Source organism: Artibeus jamaicensis, unplaced genomic scaffold (genome assembly GCF_021234435.1).
Source record: "Artibeus jamaicensis isolate MK-2021 breed Jamaican fruit bat unplaced genomic scaffold, CSHL_Jam_final scaffold_1283, whole genome shotgun sequence".
Classification (NCBI taxonomy): domain Eukaryota; kingdom Metazoa; phylum Chordata; class Mammalia; order Chiroptera; family Phyllostomidae; genus Artibeus; species Artibeus jamaicensis.
The window spans coordinates 10085239-10111038 of NW_026522028.1; the positions used below are offsets into that span (position 1 = coordinate 10085239).

Below are 25800 nucleotides of genomic sequence, written 5' to 3' on the forward strand. Positions count from 1 at the left end.
TCAAATTTCTTGGCATACAGTTCTTCATAGTAATTTCTTACAATCTCTTCTATTTCTGTGGTATCAGTTGTAATCTCTCCTTTTTCATTTCTGATTGTGTTTATTTGTGTCCTCTCTCTTCTTTTCTTGATGAGCCTACTAAAGGCTTGTCTATTTTGTTTATCTTCTCAAAGAACCAACTCCTGGATTCATTGATCCGTAAAATTGTGCTTTTAGTTTCTATGTCATTTAATTCTGCTCTAATCTTGGTTATTTCCTTCCTTCTGCTTGCTCTGGGCTCTCTTTGTTGTTGTTCCTCGAGTTCTTGCAGGCGTAGGGTTAGGTTGTTTGTTTGAAATGTTTCTATTTTCTTTAGGTAGGCCTGTATTGCTATAAACTTCCCTCTCAGAACTGCCTTCGCTAGGTCCCATAAGTTTTGGGTTGTTGTGAGATCATTTTCATTTGTTTCCAAAAACTTTTTGATTTCTTCCCTAATTTCATTCTTGACCCATTCGTTTTTTAATAGCATACCATTCAGTCTCCATGTTTTTTGGGTGCTTTGGGTATTTTTCTTTGGGGTCGATTTCTAATTTCAGTCCCTTGTGGTCAGAGAAGATGCTTGGTATGATTTCAATTTTCTTGAATTTTTTGAGGCTCGTTTTGTGTCCTATCATGTGGTCTATCTTTGAAAATGTTCCATGTGCATTTGAAAAGAATGTGTATTTAGCTTCTTTGGGATGAAGGGCTCTATATATATCAGTTAAGTCCATTTCATCTAGGGTGTTGTTTAATGCCACAATATCTTTGTTGATAATTTGTTTGGAAGATCTGTCCATTTTTGATAGTGGGGTGTTCAAATCCCCTACTATGATTGTGTTGCTGTCAATATCTTTCTTGAAGTCCTCTAAGATTTTCTTGATATATTTGGGTGCCCCTATGTTTGGTGCATATATGTTTACAATGTTAATGTCTTCTTGGTGGATTCTTCCCTTGAGTATAATGAAATGACCTTCTGGGTCTCTCTTTATAGCCTTTTTTTTGAAGTCTATTTTGTCTGATATGAGAATTGCTACCCCAGCTTTTTTTCTTGTCCGTTTGCTTGGAAAACTTGTTTCCAGCCTTTCACTTTTAGTCTGTGATGGTCTTTTGTCCTGAGGTGGGTCTCTTGTAGGCAGCATATGTGTGGGTCATGCTTTCTTATCCATTCAGCTATTCCGTGTCTTTTGATTGGAGAATTTAATCCATTTACGTTTAAGGTTATTATTGATAGGTACTTATTCATTGCCATTTTTGTACCTGTGTTCCTCTCTGTCTCCCTCTTATCCTTCCTTCCCTTAAAGCAGTCCTTTTAGTATTTTTTGTAGAGCTGGTTTGGTGGAGGCATATTCTTTTAGACTTCTTTTGTCTTGGAAGCTCTTTATTTGGCCATCTATCTTGATTGAGAGCCTTGCTGGGTAAAGTAGCCTTGGTTGTAGGCCTCTGGTTCTCATTACTTGAAATATTTCTAACCATTCTCTTCTTGCTTGAAGTGTTTCCATTGAGAAGTCGGTAGCTAACCTTATTTGGGCTCCCTTGTATGTTATTTCTTTTTTCTCCCTTGCTGCCTTTAAGATTCTCTCTTTGTCTTGGAATTTTGCCATTTTGATGATGATGTGTCTTGAAGTGGGCCTCCTTGGGTTCCTCTTGGTTGGGACTCTCTGTGATTCCTGGATTTGTGAGACTTTTTCTCTTATCAAATTAGGAAAATTTTCTCTCATTACTCGTTCAAATACGTTTTCTATCCCTTGTTCTTCTTCTTCTCCTTCTGGTATTCCTATTATTCGGATATTATTACGTTTCATATTGTCTTGCATTTCTCTTAATCCCTCTTAATTCTTTCTGAGCCTCTTCATTTTCTTGCTCTTTCTGTGAGATGCTTTCTACGTTGTCCTCCAACTCACTAATCCTATCGTCCGCTTCATCTATCCTACTTTGGAAACTTTCTACTGTGTACTTCAATTCAGAAATTGTATTCTTCATTTCCTCTTGTCTCTTGCTGATAGTTTCCATTTCCTTTTTTGATGTTGCTGTAGTTTGCAGAGAGATCATTATAGTTCCCCTGTAGTTTCTGGTAGTTCACTGTGAGCTCTTTGAACTTCGTAATAATCAGTGCTTTGAATTCACTGTCTGATAGTTGATCAGCGTCTATTTCATCTAACATTCTTTCTGAAGTTTCTGCTTTTTCTTTCCTTTGGCGATTGTTTCTTTGTCTTCCCATTGTTTGAGACTCTTCTTGTTAATCTCTGCTTCCAAAATTGATCTGTTCTGAAGCACTGGTTTTATGGTGTAAACTTCTGTGGTATGATCCTTGTGAAGTTCAGTGGTGCAGACTCCTTGAAGTTTCTTGATGTTCTTAGTCTCCACCTACACTCACGCTGGTCCTCGAGCTGGTCCCTGCGTTGGTCCCCTACCACTGCTGAATGTCCCGGCTCTAGTAGCCGCCTCCTCAAGCACGCAGGCCAGTTACTACGGCAGTGGCACAGAGGCTGGGAATGTCCCGGCTCCCGTATCTGGCTCTCTCTGCTGCCCAGGGCCGTCACAGGGGCTTGGAGTGTCCCGGTTTCCGTACCTGACTCCCCGGCGTCTAGTCCTGTCTCTATGGCAGTGGCACAGAGGCTTAGAAAGTCCCAACTCCCGTACCTGATTCCCCAGTGTCCAGTCCCTTCGCTATGGCAGCAGAACAGGGGCTGAGACAGTCCCAGTTCCCGTAGAGGGATTCTCTGCCACCCAGGGCTGTCTCAGGGGTTTGGAGTGTCCAGGCTTCCGTACCTGACTCCCCGAGTCCAATCCCGTCGCTATGGCAGCGGCACAGGATTTGAGAGCTTCCGGGCTCCCGTAGCTGGCTCCTCTGCTGCGTCACAGGGGTTTGGAGAGTCCCGGCTTCCGTACCGACTACCCGGCGTCCAGTCCAGAGGCTATGGCAGCGGCACAGGATCTGAGAACTTCCTGGCTCCCGTAGCTGGCTCCTCCGCTGTGCCACAGGGGCTTGGAGAGTCCCGGCTTCTGTACCTGACTCCCTGGCGTCCAGTCGCGTTGCTGTGGCAGTGCGCGAACGTCCCGGCTCCCGTAACTGGCTTCTCAGGGTCCAGGCCTGTCTCTATGACGGCGTCACAGGGGCCTTTGGTGTCCTAGCTCCTGCAACTGACCCTTCCGTTGCCCAGGCCGGTAGCTATGGCATCGGCACAAGGGTGTCCCCGCTCCGGTTCCTGACTCCCCTGTCTCCCAGGACCGTCACAGGGGCTTGGAGTGTCCGGCTTCCGTACCTGACTCCCCAGCGTCCAGTCCCGTCGCTATGGCAGCGGCACAGGATTTGAGAGCTTCCCAGCTCCCATAGCTGGCTCCTCTGCTGCGTCACAGGGGTTTGGAGAGTCCCGGCTTCCGTACCTGACTCCCTGGTGTCCAGTCCCGTTGCTATGGCAGTGCGCGAACGTCCCGGCTCCCGAAGCTGGCTCCTCAGGGTCCAGGCCTGTCTCTGTGACGGCGTCACAGGGGCCTTTGGTGTCCCAGCTCCTGCAACTGACCCTTCCGTTGCCCAGGCTGGTAGCTATGGCATCGGCCAAGGGTGTCCCCGCTCCGGTTCCTGACTCCTCTGTCTCCCAGGACCGTCACAGGGGCTTGGAGTGTCCGGCTTCCATACCTGACTCCCCGGCTCCCAGGCCTGTTGCTCTGGCGGCAGCCCAGGGGCCGCGTGTGACCCAGCTCCAGTAGCTGACTCTGCGGCCGTCTGGTGTTTCAGTGTCGGTCACAATCTCTGGTCTTTTAATTTCATAAATGCTGGGTAACCGATGGTTTATTGTACTGTTTCTCTGTAGATCTGCCAGGATTTTCACCCATTAGTACAGGAGATAGTATCAGCTCCATCTTACTCCGTCGCCATCTTCCCAGCATCCGTCCAATATATTCTTTTTTTTAAATTAAATTTATTTTTTTAATTGATTATGCTGTTACAGTTGTTCTATTCCCCCCTTCATTCCCCTCCACCCTGCCCCCCATCCCCACCATTACCCCCCTTTAGTTTATGTCCATGTGTCTCAAGTCCTTTAGGTTCTGTGTTTCCCATGCTATTCTTGCCCCCCCATCTATTTTCTATCTACTGTCTATGCTACTTATTTTCTGTACCTTCTCCCCCCATCTCCTCCTCCCACTCCCCTGTTGCTAACCCTCCTTGAGATCTTCATTTCTATGTTTCCACTCCTGATCTAACTGTTCTTTTAGTTTGCTTTTGTTTTAGGTGTGATTGTTAATAACTGTGAGCTTGTTGTTCTTTCACTGTTCATGTTTCTTTAACTTCTTTTTCTTATATAAGTCCTTTTAACATTTCATATAATAAGGGCTTGGTGATGATGAACTCCTTGAATTTGATCTTGTCTGAGAAGCACCTTATCTGTCCTTCCATTCTAAATGAAAGTTTTGTTGGATAGAGCAATCTTGGTTGTAGGTCTTTAGATTTCATGACTTGAAATATTTCTTTCCAGCCCCTTCTTGCCTGTAAGGTCTCTTTGGAGAAATCTGCTGACAGTCTGATGGGGACTCCTTTGTAGGTGATTGTCCCCTTAGCTCTTGCTGCTTCTAGGATTCTCTCCTTCATTTTAATTTTGGCTAATGTAATTATGATATGCCTTGGTGTGTTTCTTCTTGAGTCCAACTTTTTTGGTACTCTCTGAGCTTCTTGGATTTCTTGGAAGTCTATTTCCTTTGCCAGATTGGGGGAAATTTTCTTTTATTATTTGTTCAAATAATTTTTCCACTGGTGGTTGTGTCTTTCCCCCCTTCTGGTTCCCCTATAATTCGGATATTGGAGCGTTTAAAGATGTCCTGGAGGTTCCTAAGACTCTCCTCATTTCTTTGAATTCTTGCTCCTTGACTCTTTCTGTTTGGCCATTATTTGCTTTCTTCTGGTCCACTCCATTGATTTGAGTCCCAGTTTCCTTTTCATCTCTATGGGTTTCCTGTGGAATTCCATTAATTTCCCTTAGTTTAGCCTTCATATGTTTCTCTAATTTGTGGCTATAGTCAACCAGATCTGTTAGGATCCTGATGACCAGTGTTTTAAACTGTGCGTCTGAGAGTTTTGCTATTTCTTCGTCGCTTAGATTTATCTGTGGGGCTTTGAGGTCTTCCTGCGACATTTTTGGTCTGTTCTGGCCCTTTAAATGTGAGAAGCGGCACCTTGGACTCCCATGTCGCTGGGTTGTGATGCTGTATGTGGGGGCGTGGTCAGAGCGGGGAAATTGCGGTGCCCTTTACCCGCCGCGGCTGGTCCAACCGCCCACTCCCTCGCCCGTCCGCTCGCCCACAGACAGGCAACCGCAGTCAACACGCAGCACCGCCTCCCCACCGTCTCCTCAGCAGTCGCTCACCCGGTGGGTCGCTCGGTCACTCACTAGGTCCAACCCTGGGCCTGGAACCCGTGCGTCTGGATTCGCAGGTCTGGACTCCGCGCCTGGGTCCGTCCGACCGGAGACCTCCCGTGCAACTCCTCACGAGACGCTGGTTTCGCCCCTTACCGGTCAGGCTGAAGAATTTGTTGTTAACGGACTTCCGAAAAGTTCAATTTTCCATGTTCTGGTTGTGTTCTCTGGTGCTAATATTTAGTTGTCCCTAAACTTGGTTGTGTGAGAAGGCACGGCACTTCCACCTATACCTCCATCTTGGCGGAAGTCCCAATATATTCTTGATAAAGAAAAAATGAGGGCTTATTCTACTAGATGTTAACATTTATTTTTTGAAACTGTAGTAATTAAAAATGTGTGTGTGGTATATTTGCTGATATAAGTGAATAGACTGATAGAACTGAATAAGTGTCCCCAAGCACCCACTTTCACATAGACATATCTATTTAGCTATATAAAAGGGTGCGATATCTTCCTGTCTTTGCGATCTTTTTAGCAGATTGCCTGTGATGGATATAACATTCTGGTTTGATGCTTATTGAATAATAAAACTTTTTCCTATATTTTGTAGAGAGGCATTTTTGAGTTGGCAGCAGTTAGTTTCTAATTTAATTAACCAGAGAAATCTGGTGATAAGGATGAGATTCCTGAAAGTTTCTGAATCAAGTTTATGAATAAGCAGTTCTGTGGGCACACAGCAGTTACGTAAGAGCCCTTAAATTGTACAGTCTCCATTCTTGCTCTCTGCCTTTTTGGTACACTCGTCGGAAGAATCACTCTTTAAATTTAAGATTTTACTATTAAATGAGCATGGTAATAGGGGTTCTAAATTCCTATCAGGATCACCATAAGCTTTGCTGATGGAAAGATATAGGAACCCATTAATGTTGCCTGCACTTTTTAATAGGTGCTATCTCTTTGTCACATTAGGAATCATATACCTATAAGAATCTAGTCTTGCCATAGTCTGAGGACACTTCCTTTAATTTGGGTAAATTAACATTTGCAAAGATTCTCAGAAGGACCTCATCTTAACCAAACAAATTACTGGTATTTATAGGATTAATATTCTTACAGGAAAGTTAAATATGAGTTGTCTGTCCAGAAGAAAAAATTGAGAAAATGGAAGGGGAAATGAGAGCATTAAAGACACTTTCTCATAGAACTCTCCTCCTTTCTCTGTCTTTCCAGCTCTCTCTATTCCTCCCCTACCTTCTCTTTGTCTTTCCTGGAGAGAGGGAGACACTGATATTTTGGATGTGTGGTTCCCTTCATTACAAGATTTCTTCCACCTGGCTGGTGTAGCTCAGTGGATTGAGCGTGGGCCTGGGAACCAGATAATTGCGGTTCGATTCCCAGTCAGGGCACATGGCGGGGTTGCAGGCTGGTCCCCTGCAGGCCACTTCCCGGCAGGGGACGCACGAAAGGCAACCATACATTGATGTTTCTCTCCCTCTCTCCTTCCCTTCCCCTCTAAAGATAAATAAATAAAATCTTTTTTAAAAAGTCAATTAGAGCTTCAAAAAAAATTTCCTTGCACAGAGGGTACTAAGGCATAACTTTGTTAACAACTAATTAATTACCTATTCTGTTTGAAAACACAGGTTTGTGTACTTCATGTCCTAGACTGAATCCACTCCATGTCTTAGCCCAGGTTTTACCTGCCAGATTACCAGTCATCCTCATACCAGGTAGATAAGAAAGCAGAGATGAAAAAGAAACAGGATCACAGAATAATTGGGACCTTGGAAAAAAGATCATGCCTCTATATGAAGACAACAAGATCAAGAGTAACTTCACTAGTCACTCAGAACAAAGCAAACAGAAAAGGGGGTTAAGCTGATGTTAACATGGCAAGGTTAACCAAAAGACCATATAATTTACACTTTTCTTGACTCAATCAGAGAAAAACCAGACTTTTCTATTCAGATCACCAGCAACACCATTGATGACAGCATTGAGAAACTACTGAGGGTTTCCATAATCCACTTGCCTTTCTCACCGGCTGTTATTACTCATGGAAAGTGTGTTTTTAGTTTATGACTCCATGCATGGGGATGTGACTGCTTTGTGGAATTTTGCAAGCAGCAGACTTTGCTAGTTTATGGAGCAAGCATGTCAGACTCCCAAAGAATACCACATCAAAGTGTGTGCTGGCCAAAGGAAGCCACTGTTCCCCACTCCACACACACACACACAAGTATAGAAGAACTAAGGTCATTAAAGACTTGCAAGAGATGTCGCTAGTAGCTGTACTTAAAGTCTTTCTACTAAAGGCAATCTGGGAAAAGTTGCAGCAGTATAACCAGAAAACAGGTGAGACACCCACCTCCTTCCCTGTTCAGTTTGCTGAGTCATTCTCAAAATGTCTTGGCTTGGATACAAAACCAGATCAAAATCACCCTCTAAGCACCTTTGTCTTGACTCTCTTGCTGCTATCCAAATTCAAGTTAGGGAAAAAGGTTGTATCCTGAGAAGGACAAACAGACTATTACCAGATGCCGACCAGACGAAAAGTAGATCTGCCTTGGGCTGACCAGTAGTGTGTGGGTTCTTGACTTCATGCAGGAAAGATTTCACAACGTGAATCCAGGTGATTTTGAAAGTATGCTTCTAGAGAGCCATCAGCTTGCCTAGGCCCTTTCCTTTGCTGCTTCTATTCTAAGCCCTTCAATTGATCTCTGTATCTGTATTTATGCCAGTACCACATTGTTTTGATTATTATAGCTTTGTAGTATAGTTTGAAATCCTGAAGTGTGATACCTCTGGCTCTGTTCTTCTTTCTCCAATTGCTTTAGCTGTTCCAGTTCGTTTGCAATAAAATAAAACTGCCAGACAAACCAGTAACCCCATTCTGAATATGTATCCAAAGGGAATGGAAAAAGAATATAAAAAGATGTCTACTCTCAGATATAGAAACAACCTAAGTGTTTGTCAATGAGTGAATGAAAAAACATGATGTGGTACATATATACAATGAAATATTTTTCAGCCATGAGAAAGAAGGAAGTACTGCATTTACAACAACTTTAATGGACCTCAAGGACATTATGTTAATGTAATAAGTCATATGTAGAAAGAGAAATACTGTATGCTCCCACTTAATTGCAGAATCTGAAAAGGATAAAATCAGAGAAACAGAGAATATAGCCGTGGTTTCCAAGTGTTGAAGATGAGGTAAATGGGGAGATATTGCTCAAAGTGTACAAATTCCCAGTTATAAGATTATCAAGATTGGGGATTTAATGTACAACATGGTGATTAGAGGTAATAATACTGAATCTTATACTTAAATTTGGCTAAGTGAGTAGATCTTAAATGTTCTCACCACAAAAAGAAATGGTAATTATATGGCAGGATGAGGATGTTAGCTATTTCTGCTGTGGGAATCATTTTGCAATATATAAATGTATCAGATCAACACCTTGTATACTTTAAACTTACATAATGTTATGTATCAAGTATATCACACACACAAAAAAAAAAACAGAGAAAAACGTGGCACAGTCCAAACTTAGAAGTTCTATTCAATATATTAAGAAACTTTTGTTCATTTTCAAAAATATGCTTCATAAAATGAATGGGCTAATAGATCAAAAAAGAGGCTAAAAGAAATTTGACTGGGTTATGGAGATCACCTAATAAAATTATTCCTGTACTCCAGTCTTATTTATTTGGTTATTACTGTCATGTAATCAACAAAATCATTTGAGTAAAAGGAATTTTAAATGCACTAGATTCTTTCTATGCCTACCAAAAGGACAAAATTATTAAAAAGACAATAAATATATGTATTATTTGTCAGCAAACTTCTTTACAGCCCACTCCCAAGGTAAACACAGGAAGTTCTTTCTGACCAACTTTGCCAGGAACTTGATGGTCTCATGGAATCAATGCTTATGAAAGGTAAAAGATTTTATCTAGTGGTGAAGTGTAGGATGCCTGGACAGCCTGGACTCTTTCCCTTTAAAAAAAAAAAAGCTTTTTTTGTTTAATCTCTTCACCTATTTCACCTAGCCCTCCAATGCCCCTCCTCACTGGTAGTTGTGTCTCCTCTGTATCTACAAATCTGTTTCTGTTTTGTTTGTTTTGTTCATTAGATTATACATGTATGTACTTTTCTTTCTCTGACTGGCCTATTTCACTTAGCATAATACCCACTAGATCCAACCTATATAATTGTATTAACCAATGTAACCCCAATAAATTGAATAAAAATATTTTTTAAAAAGGTAGACCATGGTGAAGCTCTCCTAATACACATAATTCCCACTTTTGGAATCTAGAGCATATTAAATCAGATAAGGGGCATTTTATTTCTAGTATCGTTCAGAGATTTTACAAATGTTTTCAGATTCCTGTAAGCTATCATACAACCCATCATCCTCACTCTTCTGGACAAATAGAGCAGGTGAATCACACACTTAAAAAATAATTGTCTAAGATTGAGTAATCTGCTATGCTAAAATGACCCAGAACTTTGCCACCAGACTTACCTAAAATTAAAGCCATCTCTTTAAGCCAGAGTAGTATCACTGCCTTTGAATGTATGTTTGGCAGACCTATGAATTTGGGTCTGAGACCATGCTCCATGCCCATTTTAACTGATTCCTCTCATAATCATTTTGATACTTATAAGTGGCTTTTTTTTCCCTAGAAACCTTGAGACATAAAGTCAGAAGAACCTGAAAGGACTCTCTGGAAGAAGTCTGCCATATTGATCAACTGGGAAATTCCATTTACATCAAAGTGCTTTAGAGAAAAGACTGGTTGTCACCACACTGGAGGGACACTTTCAAATGCTGCCCATCACCCATATGACTATCCAAGTGAAAGAAAAACCCAGATGACCTCATGCTTTCTGTGTAAAACCGGTCACTCAGGAAGACAGAGGTTCTCACTGAGGATTTGAAAATTTAGTTTTCTAGAGTAACTGAAATTGATACTGAACTCAACTGAAAGGAGGTATTCTAGCCAGCTTACTATTCTCATAGAATGCCTTGCTATCTTGTTTACAGTAGTGAGAATAGTAAGTTAAAATATTAGAATAGTAAAGTACTATTTCAAGTACTTTAAGAATCATATTTTAATAGGAAAAGCAACAGATTACATGTTAAAATTTGAAAGTGTACTGCTTGGGCCCTGGCTGGTGTAGCTCAGTGGATTGAGCGGCAGGCTGGGAACCAAAGGGTGGCTGGTTCTATTCCTAGTCGGGGCACATGCCTGGGTTGCAGGCCAGGTCCCCAGTGGGGGCCACATGAGAGGCAACCACACATTGATGTTTCTCTTAACTCTCTTTCTCCTCTTCCCCTCTTTCTAAAACAATAAATAAATAAAGTCTTTTTTAAAAAAAGAAAGTGTACTGCTTGGCCTGTTTAATGGTAGAAAAAAAACAATAATAACAAAAAGACAAAAATCCCAGGAAGCCCTCAGAGGTGTTCAATAATATAGCCCCATAGCAATTAGCTATAAAGAAGCTCCAAGATATAATCACTAGTTCAAAATTTCAGGGCTATTCCTATGTAAAGGAGCAAGTAGATATTGGGACTATGACTTATACTGAAAGAGAAAAAAGGATGCTGTGGAAAGTATTTAATTAATACACAAATATCTGTTTTTCATGGATAGAGACTTCAGAGGAGAGGTCTAGTATTACTTCATTACTTTTGGGAGGTAAGTTCTTCCCAGTCCCAATATGGATAGATAAGTAAAAGCTGTCTGTTATTCATGGAGGTCTAATGACTGCTATAATAATATATTGATTTGGACCAGTGCCAAAAAATGTGCATAACTTAGGTTTATCCTCAAGGCTTAAAACAGTTAGACCCATGTACATTACACATTGGAAGTTCAAACTCTATCCTTCAACAGGTGGCTCATAATAAAATTTTGATACTAGATAATGGCCATGGGTGTCTTTGTGTTTCACATCTGGGAAAAATTATTTGAGGAGATGGAGCAATTATTGAAGGGCCATCATGTCAATGATACGTTACTTATGTGACTGAGGGAAACTTGGGAAAAATTTATTGGGCTTTGCAAGAAAAAGATTTAATTAAAAATTTAGATTATCAGGCTCTAGATTTAAGCTCCCCTTTAGGCTTGGATTGGGTAATATTTTATAAGGAATTACTAAATAATACTCAGATAGTTAATCATTTGAAAGTTTGAGCAATGAAGCCTCACAGCAGTTTATAAAATTAATGTAAGATGAAGGAGAATTTTTACCCATCGCTAATCAAGAATCTGCCTTAACCATTCACCATAGGTATAGTGTATTTAAAAGTTATTCCCCCGATGCAAATACTCTACTGAATTTTTTAATCCATCCTATTTTAATTCTATAATCGCATTGCTCTGTAATTTTTATAGACGTTGAATATTTAGATGGCTTCAATTTGCCCAAAGAAATGTAGAAATGGCAGTGAAAATTATTTTTAAAACTGTACTGTTATTTTGTAGTAACGAAGGGTATTGTAAAGATAAATACAAATTAAAAATAAAAACATTTAATTCTTCTCGTGCCAAGAGATGAAGGAATGAGACTTTCCCCCACCCTTCCTGTTTTGAGAGAATTTACTTCAGAAAACTTGTAAATATAAAACCTTTCTCTTTTAGGAGAAAGCTAAATAAGCTTCTTACTAATTTTACAACCCAGGAATATTTTCCATTGGATAAAGCCTAATACAACTACCCTAATTACCAGACACACTGAGGTAGAAGTATGTGTGACAACTGGTGACATCCATTCCTATTACTTGAGGACTAGTTATCTTTTATCTTGAAAACCTTGTGTGTGTTGGATTGCATCTGCTTGACTTACAAAAGCATGAAATTTCTTTTTTACTTTATCTCTTTAGTTGTTTTCCTGTGATGCACATCATATTCCAGTTCAATGTTTATTCAGTAATAAAACGTTTTTTCTTTCTTATATGATAATGTTGAATTTTACCCGAACCTTGTGATCTTGGAATACAGTAAACATTAAGAAACCACCCAGTTTTGTGTTCCAGAAAAAGGCTTATTATAGGATCGCTCTTCATCATATGACTTAGGTCAGATTCATGGATGCTCCTTTGTTTACCTATGACAAGGCCAGACACAGATCCTCAAAAATCCCATTCTTTGCCTACTAAATGATGAGTTGAACTACATGTCCCCAGTGACCATTTGGAACAAAATGCTTATTAGCCAAACTTTGATTAACCTTCTGTTCTTCCTCTAGGCCCTTGAACTTTGGGCTATTCTTAATGTGAGCCAGCATACAACCCCTCTTCATAATTAAGCTGGTTTTAAGTAAAATATTCTCTGACTTAATGTCCAATCATACCATCTTTCCATCCCACTTCCTCACACCTGGTTCTTTCTTGTCCTGTTGACTCCTCTCTATAAAAGAACAACTCTTTTTGCATATTGCTTGAAATCATTACAGCTCTTATGGTCACAGTTCCTCTCTATTGCAATAATATGCCTCCCCCTATTTTAGAAGTCCCTTTCCATCTTTGCAATAATTCTTTTTAAAGAAAGGTCTCTCTATTGTAGCTGGAAAAAGGGGTCCTATGTGTTAAGAGTGGGGAGTTGAAACCCACCCAACCATTCTTTTGACATTGTTTCAGTAAGTGCTGACTCTGACTAATACACAGCATGGCGATAAACAGCATGTTTGTATAAGAATTCTAGGAGCTAACTTCAAAAGATAAAGACTCTGGCCTTCAATCATTCCAGTTCTAGGAGATTTTCTGACCTCCAGATGTAAAACCAGGATGATGCACACTAGACCATCGCTTGACCAATTCTGAGGCCCTTATCAGAATGGACTCTGCTAATCTGCTTGTAGAGAACTTTTCAACCCCCTCAGCCTGACCTTTTTTTTCTGTTTTCTGTCTCCCTCCTTATGAAAACCTCTGCCTGCATGGAGACATGAAGATGGTTTTTGAAGCATGAGCCTGCAATCTTCTCAGATTGCCTGCACATGAAATAAAACCACTGTCTTTTTCACCAGCACCTGTCCCATGAGTTTGGCTTTTGTTGGTGGTAGGCAGCCAGACCTGCATTCAGTTATATATAGACAGTAACCTCACAGGGTGGTATGATCATAAATTCCTAACTGGGCAGGTCATGATGAGTAGTCAAAACCCAGGCACACAACCTTTGTACCAAAAGGCTTATCTTTGTCTTCAGCAAGCTGTGTCCATTCTTTCTGGGCATCTAGATTAATACACCTTTGAAATATCCCATTTCAGACCTTCCTTTCTAAACACTGAGTTTAACTATATTGTAATCCAATCCCTGCTTTGCTTTCTCCTACCCTCATATAACCTTCTGTAGTTTCCTTCCTTCATCTCAAATGCATTAAAAAAAAACTGCAAAACTGTTCTCCGAAGCATTTGAGATGGTCTCCAGCAACTGTCCTCAGTTTGGTTCAAATAAACTCTTAAAATATTCTCTACAGGTTTATACATTTCTTATGACAACATTCCTAAGTCTGGATTTATTTTTTATTTTACATGTTTTGTGGAGGTGAATTTTTGAGTCAGCAGGATAGTTTGTTTATAATTATTTCTCTGACACATATATATGTTCAAAAGAAAACCACAGGCCTGTGCTAAAAGCCATAATACCAAACCAATATTTAGTACCTGACCTAATGAAATTTCAACATTTCCAGAAATATAATCTTAATCAACCAGTCTGGAATTTTTTGGTCAAGCACCAGTAAGATAATCTGTCCCATGGGTCCTTTCCATCGCCAAAGGAAGAAGAGGCAATCTTCATGATAAAATCCTCGCATTTATCTTACCCCAAAAAGATGATGTCCTGTTCTAAAATTAATGTGTTCTCTTCTATTGTCTATAGCCCCCTTGCCTCACCCTTCTTCCTATAAAGACCTTCCATTTTATACAACCCCTGGGAGCACTCTTCTACTTGATAGATGGGATGCTGCACAATTCATGATAAAAAAATTAGATTTTCATGTTTACTCAGTTGAAGTTTTTGATGCATATAATGTAAGGTAACCATGGGGTTGACAATGCCTCGCCTTTGTCACAATATACTGGTTAGAGGCAAGTCATAGGTCTTACCTACCCTCAAGGACATGAGTACACAAAGGAGTGATCACCAGGAGGTGAAGCTCATGGGGATCCCGTGAGTTTCTGTTGGCCACAATTCACCCTCCAAGCCCTGATATTTCATGCCCTTAACCTTATGCAAAATTTCTTCAGTTTCCAAGGACCCCAAAAAGTTTTGTCCCATTACAACATTAGCTCAATATCTAGGCCTCATGATCTAAATCAGGTCCAGCTGCAGAAGACGAGACTCTTGGGATGGGGGAGGTTCATTAAGCATACCAGATGGACACAATTGATATAGGTATTCTGGCAGTCTGGGGACCCCCAAGATCCATACATGATTGTGGGTTCTTGGCTTCCTGCAGGAAAAACTTCAAGTGTAAATCAGCTTATTGTTCAAAGTGAAAGGTTTTAATAGTGAGGCAATGAGAGTGGGAGTGGCTACTCCACAGACAGAACAGTATCTCTTCAGTGGGAGTAACTTCTTTTATGGACACTCCTTTAATCAAAGGGTAGGGCATTCAATAAAGCGGTGGATATTCAGGATTTCTCTGGGAAAGGGGTGGAGACTGCTGGGAAGAGCCCCTATCAACAAACATAAGTTGGAATGCTCTAATAAAAGGGAGGGAAGGTGATTCCAGACTGCCTATATCACAGGAAACAGAGTGCAGCCTCCATAGGACAAAGTGAAGAGCTGATAAGCACATGAGGTTCCAATTTGTACATTAGGGCACAATGGGAATCTGTAGGGGAGAAGTGCTGTAATGCAGGACTTGTGCTGGCATCTGGGCAGAGTCAGCTCCCAAGGAACTGTGTGGTGAGGGATAGGAGGATACTCAGCAAATGAAGCCCATGGACAATCCTATAATTGTGCTTTATTGTCATAGTCACCTTCTTTTATCAGGACTGTTTTTAGTACTTTCGTAGGAGAGTCTTGTTTTTTAATTGTCTGTGGTACATCTTGGAGTAGTGAAAAGAAAATGAAGAAACAGAAAGTCAGTCTTTGGCTGGAGAAGCAGAAAAGTGTGAGCTCTAGAAAAATTTGGACCAGGGTTTTAGTCTCAGCTCTTTTACTTAACAGTCATGTGAATTTAAGAAAATTGCAAGTTATTCACCTGCAAAATATGTCTGATAAGCTCTATTTTATAGGACTGTTGGGATGTATGCAATTGATATAGAGCACTTGGCAGGGTAATTGGAAAATATTAGCTATTAAATGAATGACAATTATGTATATAATATAAATATTTAAAAATATGTGTATATGTATATTTTTACCACAAATGACACCGCCCCACTCTGTGCAGAGATTTCTTTTTCACTAATACAGGAGATGTCAAAGAATATGCAGCTTTCTAAAACAACACCAAATTCACCCATAATGCTGCTTAGCAAGGAAAACTAAATAAATGCCCCCATTTGAGAAGTTTGTTAATTTGGGCAAAGGGAATCTTTCTCAGCTGGATGCAACTCCAAAGTCCCAGAATTTGTGTCAAGGGCCAACTGCTTCCCTCCAGGTGCCTTTCTGTCATCCAAACCATTTTTTTTTTCAATCATTCCATCATCACCAGACATGAAGCCCTCCCTTAGGGTTCACAAAATTACATTCAAGTTAACCTAATTAAAATACCCTTTTAATGCACTGAGAGCTGGCTTTCCCTCCCAATTCAGGGAAAAGAGAGCCAACATCTTAACTTCTAGGCAGCCCACCTTCAGGGAACATCACCCTTACTTTTCAGAAATCCCTTGAAGACTCTGGACATAAAACACCTGATTGTACTCTGCGTTTAACTGCACCTGAATGTGACCACAGGCACTTTCCCTTTCTGCCCCAGCAGGAGTTTTCCCTCAGGTATATTGATGACAGAAAAGGTAACTCTTAAGAGCAGGTTTCCATTTCCGGGTTCTGTTCTTCAGCACTGAAAAACACCTGTCTGGCCTCTGCTCACCAGTTCAACAGCCTCATATAGCCAACCACCCCACTTAAATTAACAGTATGTCCCACTAAAGAACTTGTAGTTTCCCAAAACCCAAACTGCTTTTTCTCAGAGAGAGAGTTTATACCTTATTGTTTTCATCCAGACACCCTCCCCCTCCCTCTCCTCCCAACCCCTTCCCTGCCCCTTTATCTCCTTACTCATTCTCACTTGTCTTTTACTTCTTAGAGGGTATTTTACCATCCTCCCTATATTATGACTGCTCCCTCAGTGTGAACTTATAAGGGCAGGAGTGTTTTACATTCTAGTTTCCCCATTTTAAAATTTTCTCAGGGTAATATTTTTTTTAGATTCTTTATTGTATTTTTCCCATTACCATTTAGTCACTTTATCACTCCTCCCCCAACAACCGCAATCACTACACTGTTGTTCATGTCCATGAATCCTTTTTCCCTATTTCTAACATAGGACTTTCAAAGAGCACTTGCTTAATTAATATTTGGGGAAGAATGAGACAGTAGGCATGCATTCTAGTTTATAAACATTTTATTTCTCCTACATTTTTAGCAAGCTAAGGAAATCCAGGTATGTAGCTTTTTTGTTTATAGAACAACATACTAAAATGAATAAGGGAAAACAAGAACTGAACATCTTTCACATTTCACCCTCTATTTTTGATCCCAATAATTTTACTGCTATATTTTTTCACCTTCCAAGGAAATGTCTATGGAAATGCTGTTCTGTTTTTCTAGTTCACTAAATATGAGAGGTTTCCCAGTTTGTTTTACAAAATAATAAAACTCCTAATCTTAAATCTGTTGAACAAAAGTAAACATGTAACTGAAAATCAATAATAAATTTAGATTCTGAAACTAATCCTTCTTCTATTAAAGAATCAACATTTGAAATGTAACAAAAGGAAAGAAAGAAGAAAAGAAAAAATGTTAAAACTCTAAAGTTTACCACACTGAATAAGAATATTGTGTTCCTGCCAAACCCACCCTGGTCATCCACTGCTTAGAATGTTGACTGCTCTTTTTCTTCCACAAAGAAAGCAATCTTCCTCAGATGTCAACATTTGAAATATAACCTAAAACAAAGAAAAAGATAAAAGATCAAATTCCAAGTTGCCAATATACAATAAGGAACATAGAGATGACAGAAACTCTCCAGCCCTATCCTGGCTCTTCACTATTACAACACTGACACACCTCTCCAAGCAAAAAATTAATAACTTGCCTCAGATTTCACTTAGTGTGGAAGAAGCAGCTGGCCAAGGTCCTAGAGGGTACAATGGCAGTGACACGAGCCCTGGCTGCAGCTCTGGCTCGGACTCTCTCCTCCTGGTCCCGCAAGGCTTCTTCATACCAGAGTGGGAAGGCAGTGGGGACGGTATCATATATCTTGGCTAAGAACTCCAAGACTTTCATCTTGGTGGTCTCAGCATGGGCTCTTGGGCCCCACAGGAACTCATAGCGTGGAGGATCACTGTCGGGTATCTGGCGGTACTCCAGGTAATTTAGCTGCACCAAATCTTTAGTGATGACCTTCTTAGGCTCCCCATAGAGTAAGTGAATCTTATCAGCATAGACACCCATTAAATTCAGCACTTCCCAGACAGCTTCCTCAGAGGCGCGGTTACCATTCATGAAGATCACACCCAGAACAATCATCAGGAGGCCAGTCTTGGGCATGTTCTCTTCACTAATTGTTTCATCACAGGTGAACTGTAGCTTGCTGACAAGGGCATAGTGGTGCCTGATGGGATCCACTTCCTTCAAATCGACACCAAAGGCCAGCTCCAAGTGCTCAGAGGCTCTCCTGATGATCTCATTGAAATGAAGCTTGTATTTTTTTATAACAAACTTCAGCATGTCATCCTTTGTAATTGGCTCTTTACTTTGATACTTCTTTAGCAGGAACTGCACCAACAGAACCGCCTTCTTGTTTAACGGATCTCTGCGAAAGCCCTCAAAAGCTTTGGAGGATTCTGGGCTTTCCTCATCTTGTTTACTGGCACCTTCACAAGAATTGGTGCGTGAAACAGCTGCAGTAGTATCATCGGTGCTCAATGGGGTTTCCTGCGGCTCCTTAGGAGTGCTAGGTCTTTCAGCAGCAGGCACATTCTGAGGACTGCCTTCAAGGACAGCCTGTATAGAGGAGTAGTAGTCTTCTTCCTCTGCTGCAAAAGCCTGAGCACCCTCCAGATCCTGGGTCTGGGTCTCATCATGGGCCTGACGGGCCTGGCGGCGTTTCTCCCGGGCACGGAGCTTACTCTTCTGACCTCGGGGCATGATGACTCTAGTCACAGACAGCAGATAGGAGTTCAAGCAATTAGGTTGATTAACAGGTCACCCTAGAAGACAAAAGAAGAGATGGTATGTACAGTCCCAGTAGGGAGAGTTTAACTTGGGTCCAAAAAAAGCTGCCACTGCTGGTGCCCTTAAGGGTACTGTTTTACCAAGCCACAGACAGGGGCAGGAAAGATTCTGAGGACCTCCTCAGTTCTGTGGGGCTTGTCACCTCAAATCTAACTCAAGATACTAAACTTGAGTCCTCACCAGTCCTTTGACCCTTCCTGCTGATTTCAGGCTGCTTTTTCAGACCAAGTCTTCCCATCCTACCAATTACTTAGGTGGAGGTGAGAAGGCATTAGGTCTAACAGCCATATTTGAGCCATTTGAAGTGGACATGGGAGCTATGGCGGGGTATCTGAGTAGGACAAGCTCTGTGAGTTGTGGGATTTCCTCAGTTATGAGATAAGTGTGTCCCTTCAGTTCAAACAAATGTTACTCATCTCAACAGCCATCCAATCTTGGGATTCCACCCTTTGTTGTTGTGAGGCTACACCTTTCACCTCTCGGGCGGAGGCCTCAAGCTCCAGAGGTGATGCAGGGGAAGTCAGGGAGAGCACTTATGGCCACACCCACAACCACCCCAGCTTCCTAGAATGAACTCTTGGAGTAGGGTCGGTGGGACACCACCACTCTGTCCCTGGGGCAAAGAAATCACCCAGAACTCACACAGGGGTCTTTCTTGACTCCTAACAAGGCCTGGGACTTTTCCCTCTGGGGACCTGAGTGAACTGGCTCTCATAATTCTCAAACCTCCAAGAGGCAGTAAACTGGAACCTGAGCACAGCAGTCATGCCTGCAACATCCCAAGACTCGCAGTAGGGGGCTCTTTGTAGCCCCTCATTTTCGATTGGGTTCTCCTATACATCTTCTGATGTGAGGCCAAACTCAACAGGCAAGGCACAATTGTGTAAATAATTTCAGCACAATTGACATCTTTACAGTATTATGCTCACCATGAATAATCATAGCATACTTTCTATTCAAAACTTCTTTTACTTAAGTCTATCAGTAATATTTTTATATTTGCTTCCATTAAGATCATGCAGAGTTTTGTTCTCTTGTTATGTATAGTTTTTATTTTGCTGCTGTTTTGAATGATATATTTTTCATTACACACTCTAATTAAGCATTTATTTTGTGTGGCAAGACTCCTGATTTTGCTATAGTCATCTTCTACATCAGCTTATTCAAGTTCCTTATTCTTTTGAATATTTGGCAGACAATTTCTGTGGAATTTTTTTACAAGATTTTCTTTGTTTTTAGAGAGGGGGGAAGTAGGGAAAAAGAGAGGGAGAGAAACATCAATGTGTGGCTGCCTCTCAAGTGCCCCCTACTGGGGACCTAGCCCACAACCCAGCCCTGTGCCCTGACTGGGACTCAAACTAGTGACATTTTGGTTCACAGGCCAGTGCTAAATCCACGAAGCCACACCATCCAGAGTGGAATTTTTAATTAGAAGATCATATTATCTCTTTTTTTTCAAATTTTATTAAATTATTGGAGTTACATTGGTTAATAGGATTATATTATCTCTTCTCATTATTCATAATTTTTATTTTATACTTCTGTATACAGATATACATTGGCTATGCCATCCAGTCCAAGTTGGAACAGTAGAATTAATACCATACTTTCGTGTTTTATTGTGGACTTTATTGGAAATGTGTCTAACATTTAACACATACATATGTTTGCTGTTGATTTTACAATGTGGAAATTCTACTCAAATGTAAGTTTTCTAAAAAATATTACCATGAAGTGGTATTGAATTTTTATCAGGTGTATTTTTCTTTATTTCCATACATAAGAAATGCTTTTTATTCTCTGTTAACATAATGATTTTCAGTTCTTTTTGTTGGCAAAACCACTTCAGAGGTAACACTGCAATTTCATTAGGAGATACATAATGTCTGTTGTTTCTTTTGTGGTGATATTGGCAGCTATTGAGGATCAGTATTGTCATCTGACAATTCATTAGGAACTCCTGAATTGTAACTCTCTAATTCTATCATTCCTTCTTAGATTACTAGATGAAATATATCTGTAGATAAAACATTCTGTTATTCTTCATTTTTTCTTTTTAATTAAATTTACTGAGTAACATTGCTTAAAAAATTATACAGGTATCAAATGTATAATTCTGATACCTCATCTGTATATTGCATTGTGTTCCCAACCACCAAAAGTTAAATCTTCTTCCATCACCATATGGAATCTTCTTCCACCACCATATATTTGACCCCCTTTACTTTCTACTACTTCCCCCTCACTCTGATAACCACCATACTGTTGTCTGTGCCTATGAATTTTTGTCTGTTCAGTTGTTATTTTCAGGTTTATAGCCCACATAAGTTAAGTCATATGGTTCTTGGCTTTTTTTTGTCTTACTTATTTTGCTTAGCATGATATTCTCAAGATCCATCCATGTCACAAATGACAGTATTTCATCTTTTATTATGCCTTAGTATCCAATTGTACATATGAACCACATCTTCTTTATCTAATCATTTATTGAAGGGCACTTTGGTTATTTCCATGTCCTGGAAATAATGCTGCAATGAAGACAAGGGTGCAAACATCCCTATGAATAAATGTCTTCAAATTTCTCAGGTAGACACCCAGAAGAGGCATTGCTGAGTCATATGGTAACTTTATTCCTAATTTTTTTAGGAAGCTCCATACTGTTTTCTATATAGTGCCTGCACCAGTTTACATTCCCATCAGCAGTGAACAGGGGTTTTTTTTTTTGTCCACAATCTCTCCAACACTTGTTGTTACCCATCTTGTTGATAATAGCCATTCTAACAAGTGTGTAGTTTTGATTTGCATTTCCCTAAAGCTAGAGCATCTTCTCATATATCTTTTTCATATATCTGTTGGTCATTTGTATGTCTTCTTGGGAGAAGTGTCTGTTCAGATTCTCTGCCCATTTTTAATTGAATTCTTTGTTTGTTGTTGAGTTGTATGAGTTATTTATATACTCTGGACATTATTTTTTATCTTTATTTTTATTGATTTTTATTGTTGTTCATGTACAGCTATCTCCATTTTCCCCTGTCAGAGTTATTGTTTGCAAATTTATTCTTCCATTTCTTTTGTTTGCCATTTTGTTTTGTTGGTGGTTTATTTTGTTCTTCAGAAGCTTTTTAGTTTTATATAGTCCCATTTATTATACTACAAAGTGACTGTAATTCAAAACAGCATGGTATTAGCAGAAAAAAAGACTCATAGACCAGTGGAACAAAATTGAGAGCCCATAAATCCACATGTATATGCACAAATAATTTTTGACAAAGGAGCTAAAAACATATAGTGCAGAAAAGAAAGCCTCTTCAATAAATGGTGCTGGGAAAATTGGAAAGCCACATGCAAAACAATGAAACTAGATTACAATTTGTCCATGTATATAAAAATTAATTCAAAATAGATAAAAGACCATACAGCTTAAACAAATTACATAGAAGAAAATATAGGCGCTGAGTTTATGGACCTTGGTCATATTGTTTCCTTGAGGTGAGCCTTACAATTGCTTCATTTTATTACCTAGAGAAGTAGATATATAGATAAATCAAGAAATCTAAGTCTCAAAAACAGGCTAGAAATAAGTATTCCAAGTCATGAAAGGCAAGGACTTCAAGATCACTCTATCCAGCAATGCTATCATTTAAAATGGAAGGGCAGATAAAGTGCTTCCCAGATAAGTTCAAGTTAAAGGAATTCATCATCACCAAACCCTTCTTATATGAAATGTTAAAAGGGCTTGTCTAAGAAAAAGAAGATGATCAAAAACATGAACAGTAAAATGACAACAAATCAACAACTGAAGCCAGGAAGTGAAAAACAAATACTGTATGATCTCACCTTTAATAGGAACCTAATCAACAAAATAAACAAGCAAGCAGAATATAACCAAAGACATTGATACTGAGAATAGGCTGGCAGTGACCAGAGGGAAGAAGGAAGGGGATTATAGGGGAAAAGGGTAAAGGGTTTACAGGAACAATTATAAAGGATATATGGACAATAACAAGGGATGGGTGGAAACAGCGGAGGGAGGTAAGGAGGGCTGGGGTGATGGGGGGATTGGGGAGAAAGGCAGAAAACTATACTTGAACAATAAAAAAAGTTTAAAAACATTAAAACTTTAGGAAGAAATAGTAATGTCAGATGCTGCTAAAATAAAAAATATTGACATATAAAAAACCAACTGAATGTAAAAAGAAAAAAATTAGGGAAACAATTAGAACAAGAAGAGAGTCACAGAAATGGAGATCACATGGAGGGTTATCAGCAGGGAGTGGGAGGGAGGAGATTGGGGAAAAGATACAGGGAATGAGAAGCATAAATGGTAGGTACAAAATAGACAGGAGGAGCTTAAGAATAGTATAGGAAATGTAAAAGCCAAAGAACTTACATGTACAACCCATGGACATGAACTAAGGGGGGGAACGTGGGTGGGAGGGGGTGTGCAGGGCAGAGGGGAGTGAAGCAGGAGAAATGGGACAACTGTAATAGCATAATCAGTAACATATATTTAAAAACAGAAATCTAAGTCTCTCTGTGTCTAATCAATATCAGAAAACTCTTTAGGTCAAGATTGTATACTTTTTATAATTTTTAAAGATTTTATTTATTGATCTTTAGACGGGAAGGGAAGGAGAGAGGGAGAGAAATATCAATGTATGGTTGCCTCTCCTGTGTCCCCTGCTGGGAACTGGCCTGCAACCCAGGCATGTGCCCTGACTGGGAATCAAACTGCGGTTGTTTGGTTCACAAGCCCACACTCAATCCACTGAGCTACACCAGCCAGGGCTGTATATTTTTGTAATTTTAAGAAAAAGTTAGTTTGAGAACTAAATCAGTGTATAACTACTTGAATAATTCATCTGTTATAATGATTATTAATAAGCAGCATTGGAATAATTAATATTCAAGCATAGTCTTTTTCATATGACATGTTACTTGTGCCTTCAGATAGCTATAGTATTGGAAAACAAAGAAAATTTTATTAGAATTTTTTCCAAGATAGTTTTCTTTGAAGGAATAGAATTTCTCTGTTCATTCTATGTAGCTAACCAGTCAGTATGTCAGTTGAATTTAATTTTCTCTTTATAAATTTTAGTGTGGACATATGTTAAATAGTATGAATATTGTTATAATCTTAGCTTGTATGCATGTAGACATAAAAAACAAATTGTGAAACTCTTTCCTTTGAGTTCACGACTTATTCAATATAGGACAATTTTAGTGGAATTCATATCAGGATTCCACAGCAATCTTGAGAAAGAAGAACACAATTACAGAAATCATACTACCTGATATCAAACTATACTACAAGGCCATAGTAATCAAAGCAACATGGTATTGACATAAAAAAGGTATACAGATGAATAGAACAGCATAAAGAACACAGAAATAAACCTATGATTTTATTGTCAATTACTATTTGACAAAGGAGGAAGAACATACAATGGGTTAAAGATAGTCTATTCAATTAATGGTGTTCAGAAAATTAGACAGATATATGCAAAAAATTAAATTAGGCTACTTTCTTATACCATACACAAGAATAAATTCAAAACAGATTAAAGACTTTAATGTAAGACTCAAAACCATAAAAACCCTAGAAAAAAGCATAGGCAGTAAAATATCAGACATATCTAGTAGCAATATTTTTTCTGATATGTCTGTTTGGGCAAGGGAAACAAAAGCAAAAGTAAACAAAGTGGACTACCTCAAACTAAAAGTTTTTGCACAGAAAAGGAAACCATCAACAAAATCAAAAGACAACCCACTGAATGGGAGAACATATTTCCCAATTATACATCTGATAAGGGGTTATTATCCAAAATTTGTAGAGAACTTATATAACTCAACAACAACAAAAAAGCAAACAAATAATCCTATTTAAGAATGTGCAATGGACCTGAATAGATATTTTTCCTACGAAAACATACAGATGGCCAATAGACATATGAAAAGGTATTCAATGTCACTAATTGTTTGAGAAATGCAAATTAAAACTAAAATGAGTTATCACTTCATGTCCGTCAGAATGGCTATCATCAATAAATGCACACACAAACAAGTGTTGGTAAGGACGTGGAGAAAAGAGCCCTTGTGCACCGTTGGAGGGAATGCAGACTTGTACAGACACTGTGGAAAACAGTATGGTGTTCCCTCAATAATTAAAAATGGAGCTGCCTTATGACACAGTTAACACTGATTTAAACGTTAACACTGATTGAAAAGAATATGTGCACTCTTATGCTCACTGCAGCATCGTTTACAATAGCCAAGATTAGGGAGCAGCCTGAGTGGCCATCAGTACTTCAGTGGATAAAAAAAGCTGTGGTATATTCACACAATGGAATACTGGTTGTCCATTACAAAAGGAGGAAATGTTACCTTTTGCAACAGCATGGATGGATCTGAAGTGAAGTATTATGCTAAGTGAAATAAGCCAGTCAGAGAAAGAAAATACTGTATGATTTTACTTGCATGAGTGATCTAATGAACTAAATAAAAAACTAACAAAATAGAAATAGATTCATAGATACAGAAAGCAGACTGACGATTGTTGGAAGGAAGGGGCTTTGGTGGCTAAATGAAAAAGGTGAAGGAGTTAAGCAAAAAAAATTAAAAAACTCATAGACAACAGTGCAGTTATTAGCAAAAGGAATGGGTGTGAAAGAATGTAGAAGGTAAAGGGGGTATAAATGATGATAGGAGACTTGACTCGGGGTAGTGAACACACAATACAGTATACAGATGATTTATTGTAGAATTATACACTTTAAACCTATATAATTTTATTAGCCAATGTCATCCCAATAAATTCAATAAAAATTATTTTTTTTTCTCAGAATGAATCAATAAGCTTTGAAGTAATTAACTTCTTCATTAGAGTTATGCTTTCCCAGCATTTAAGAAACTCTTCAGAATTAAGGAATTTCAGATTCATTGCAACTGCATTTAGTGTTATGGTAACTACTCAGGCATGTACACATTTACTGTCATTTCA

At 39.4% G+C, this 25800-nt stretch overlaps 1 protein-coding gene across 1 annotated transcript; it reads right to left on the reverse strand.

Annotated features, from left to right (window-relative positions):
• Positions 1 to 17666: 17666 nt before the first annotated feature.
• On the reverse strand, positions 17667 to 18713 carry LOC119058899 (melanoma-associated antigen B18-like). Its single transcript, XM_037158394.2, has one exon. The coding sequence runs from the start codon at positions 18711 to 18713 to the stop codon at positions 17667 to 17669; it is 1047 nt and encodes a 348-aa protein (XP_037014289.2).
• Positions 18714 to 25800: the final 7087 nt, after the last annotated feature.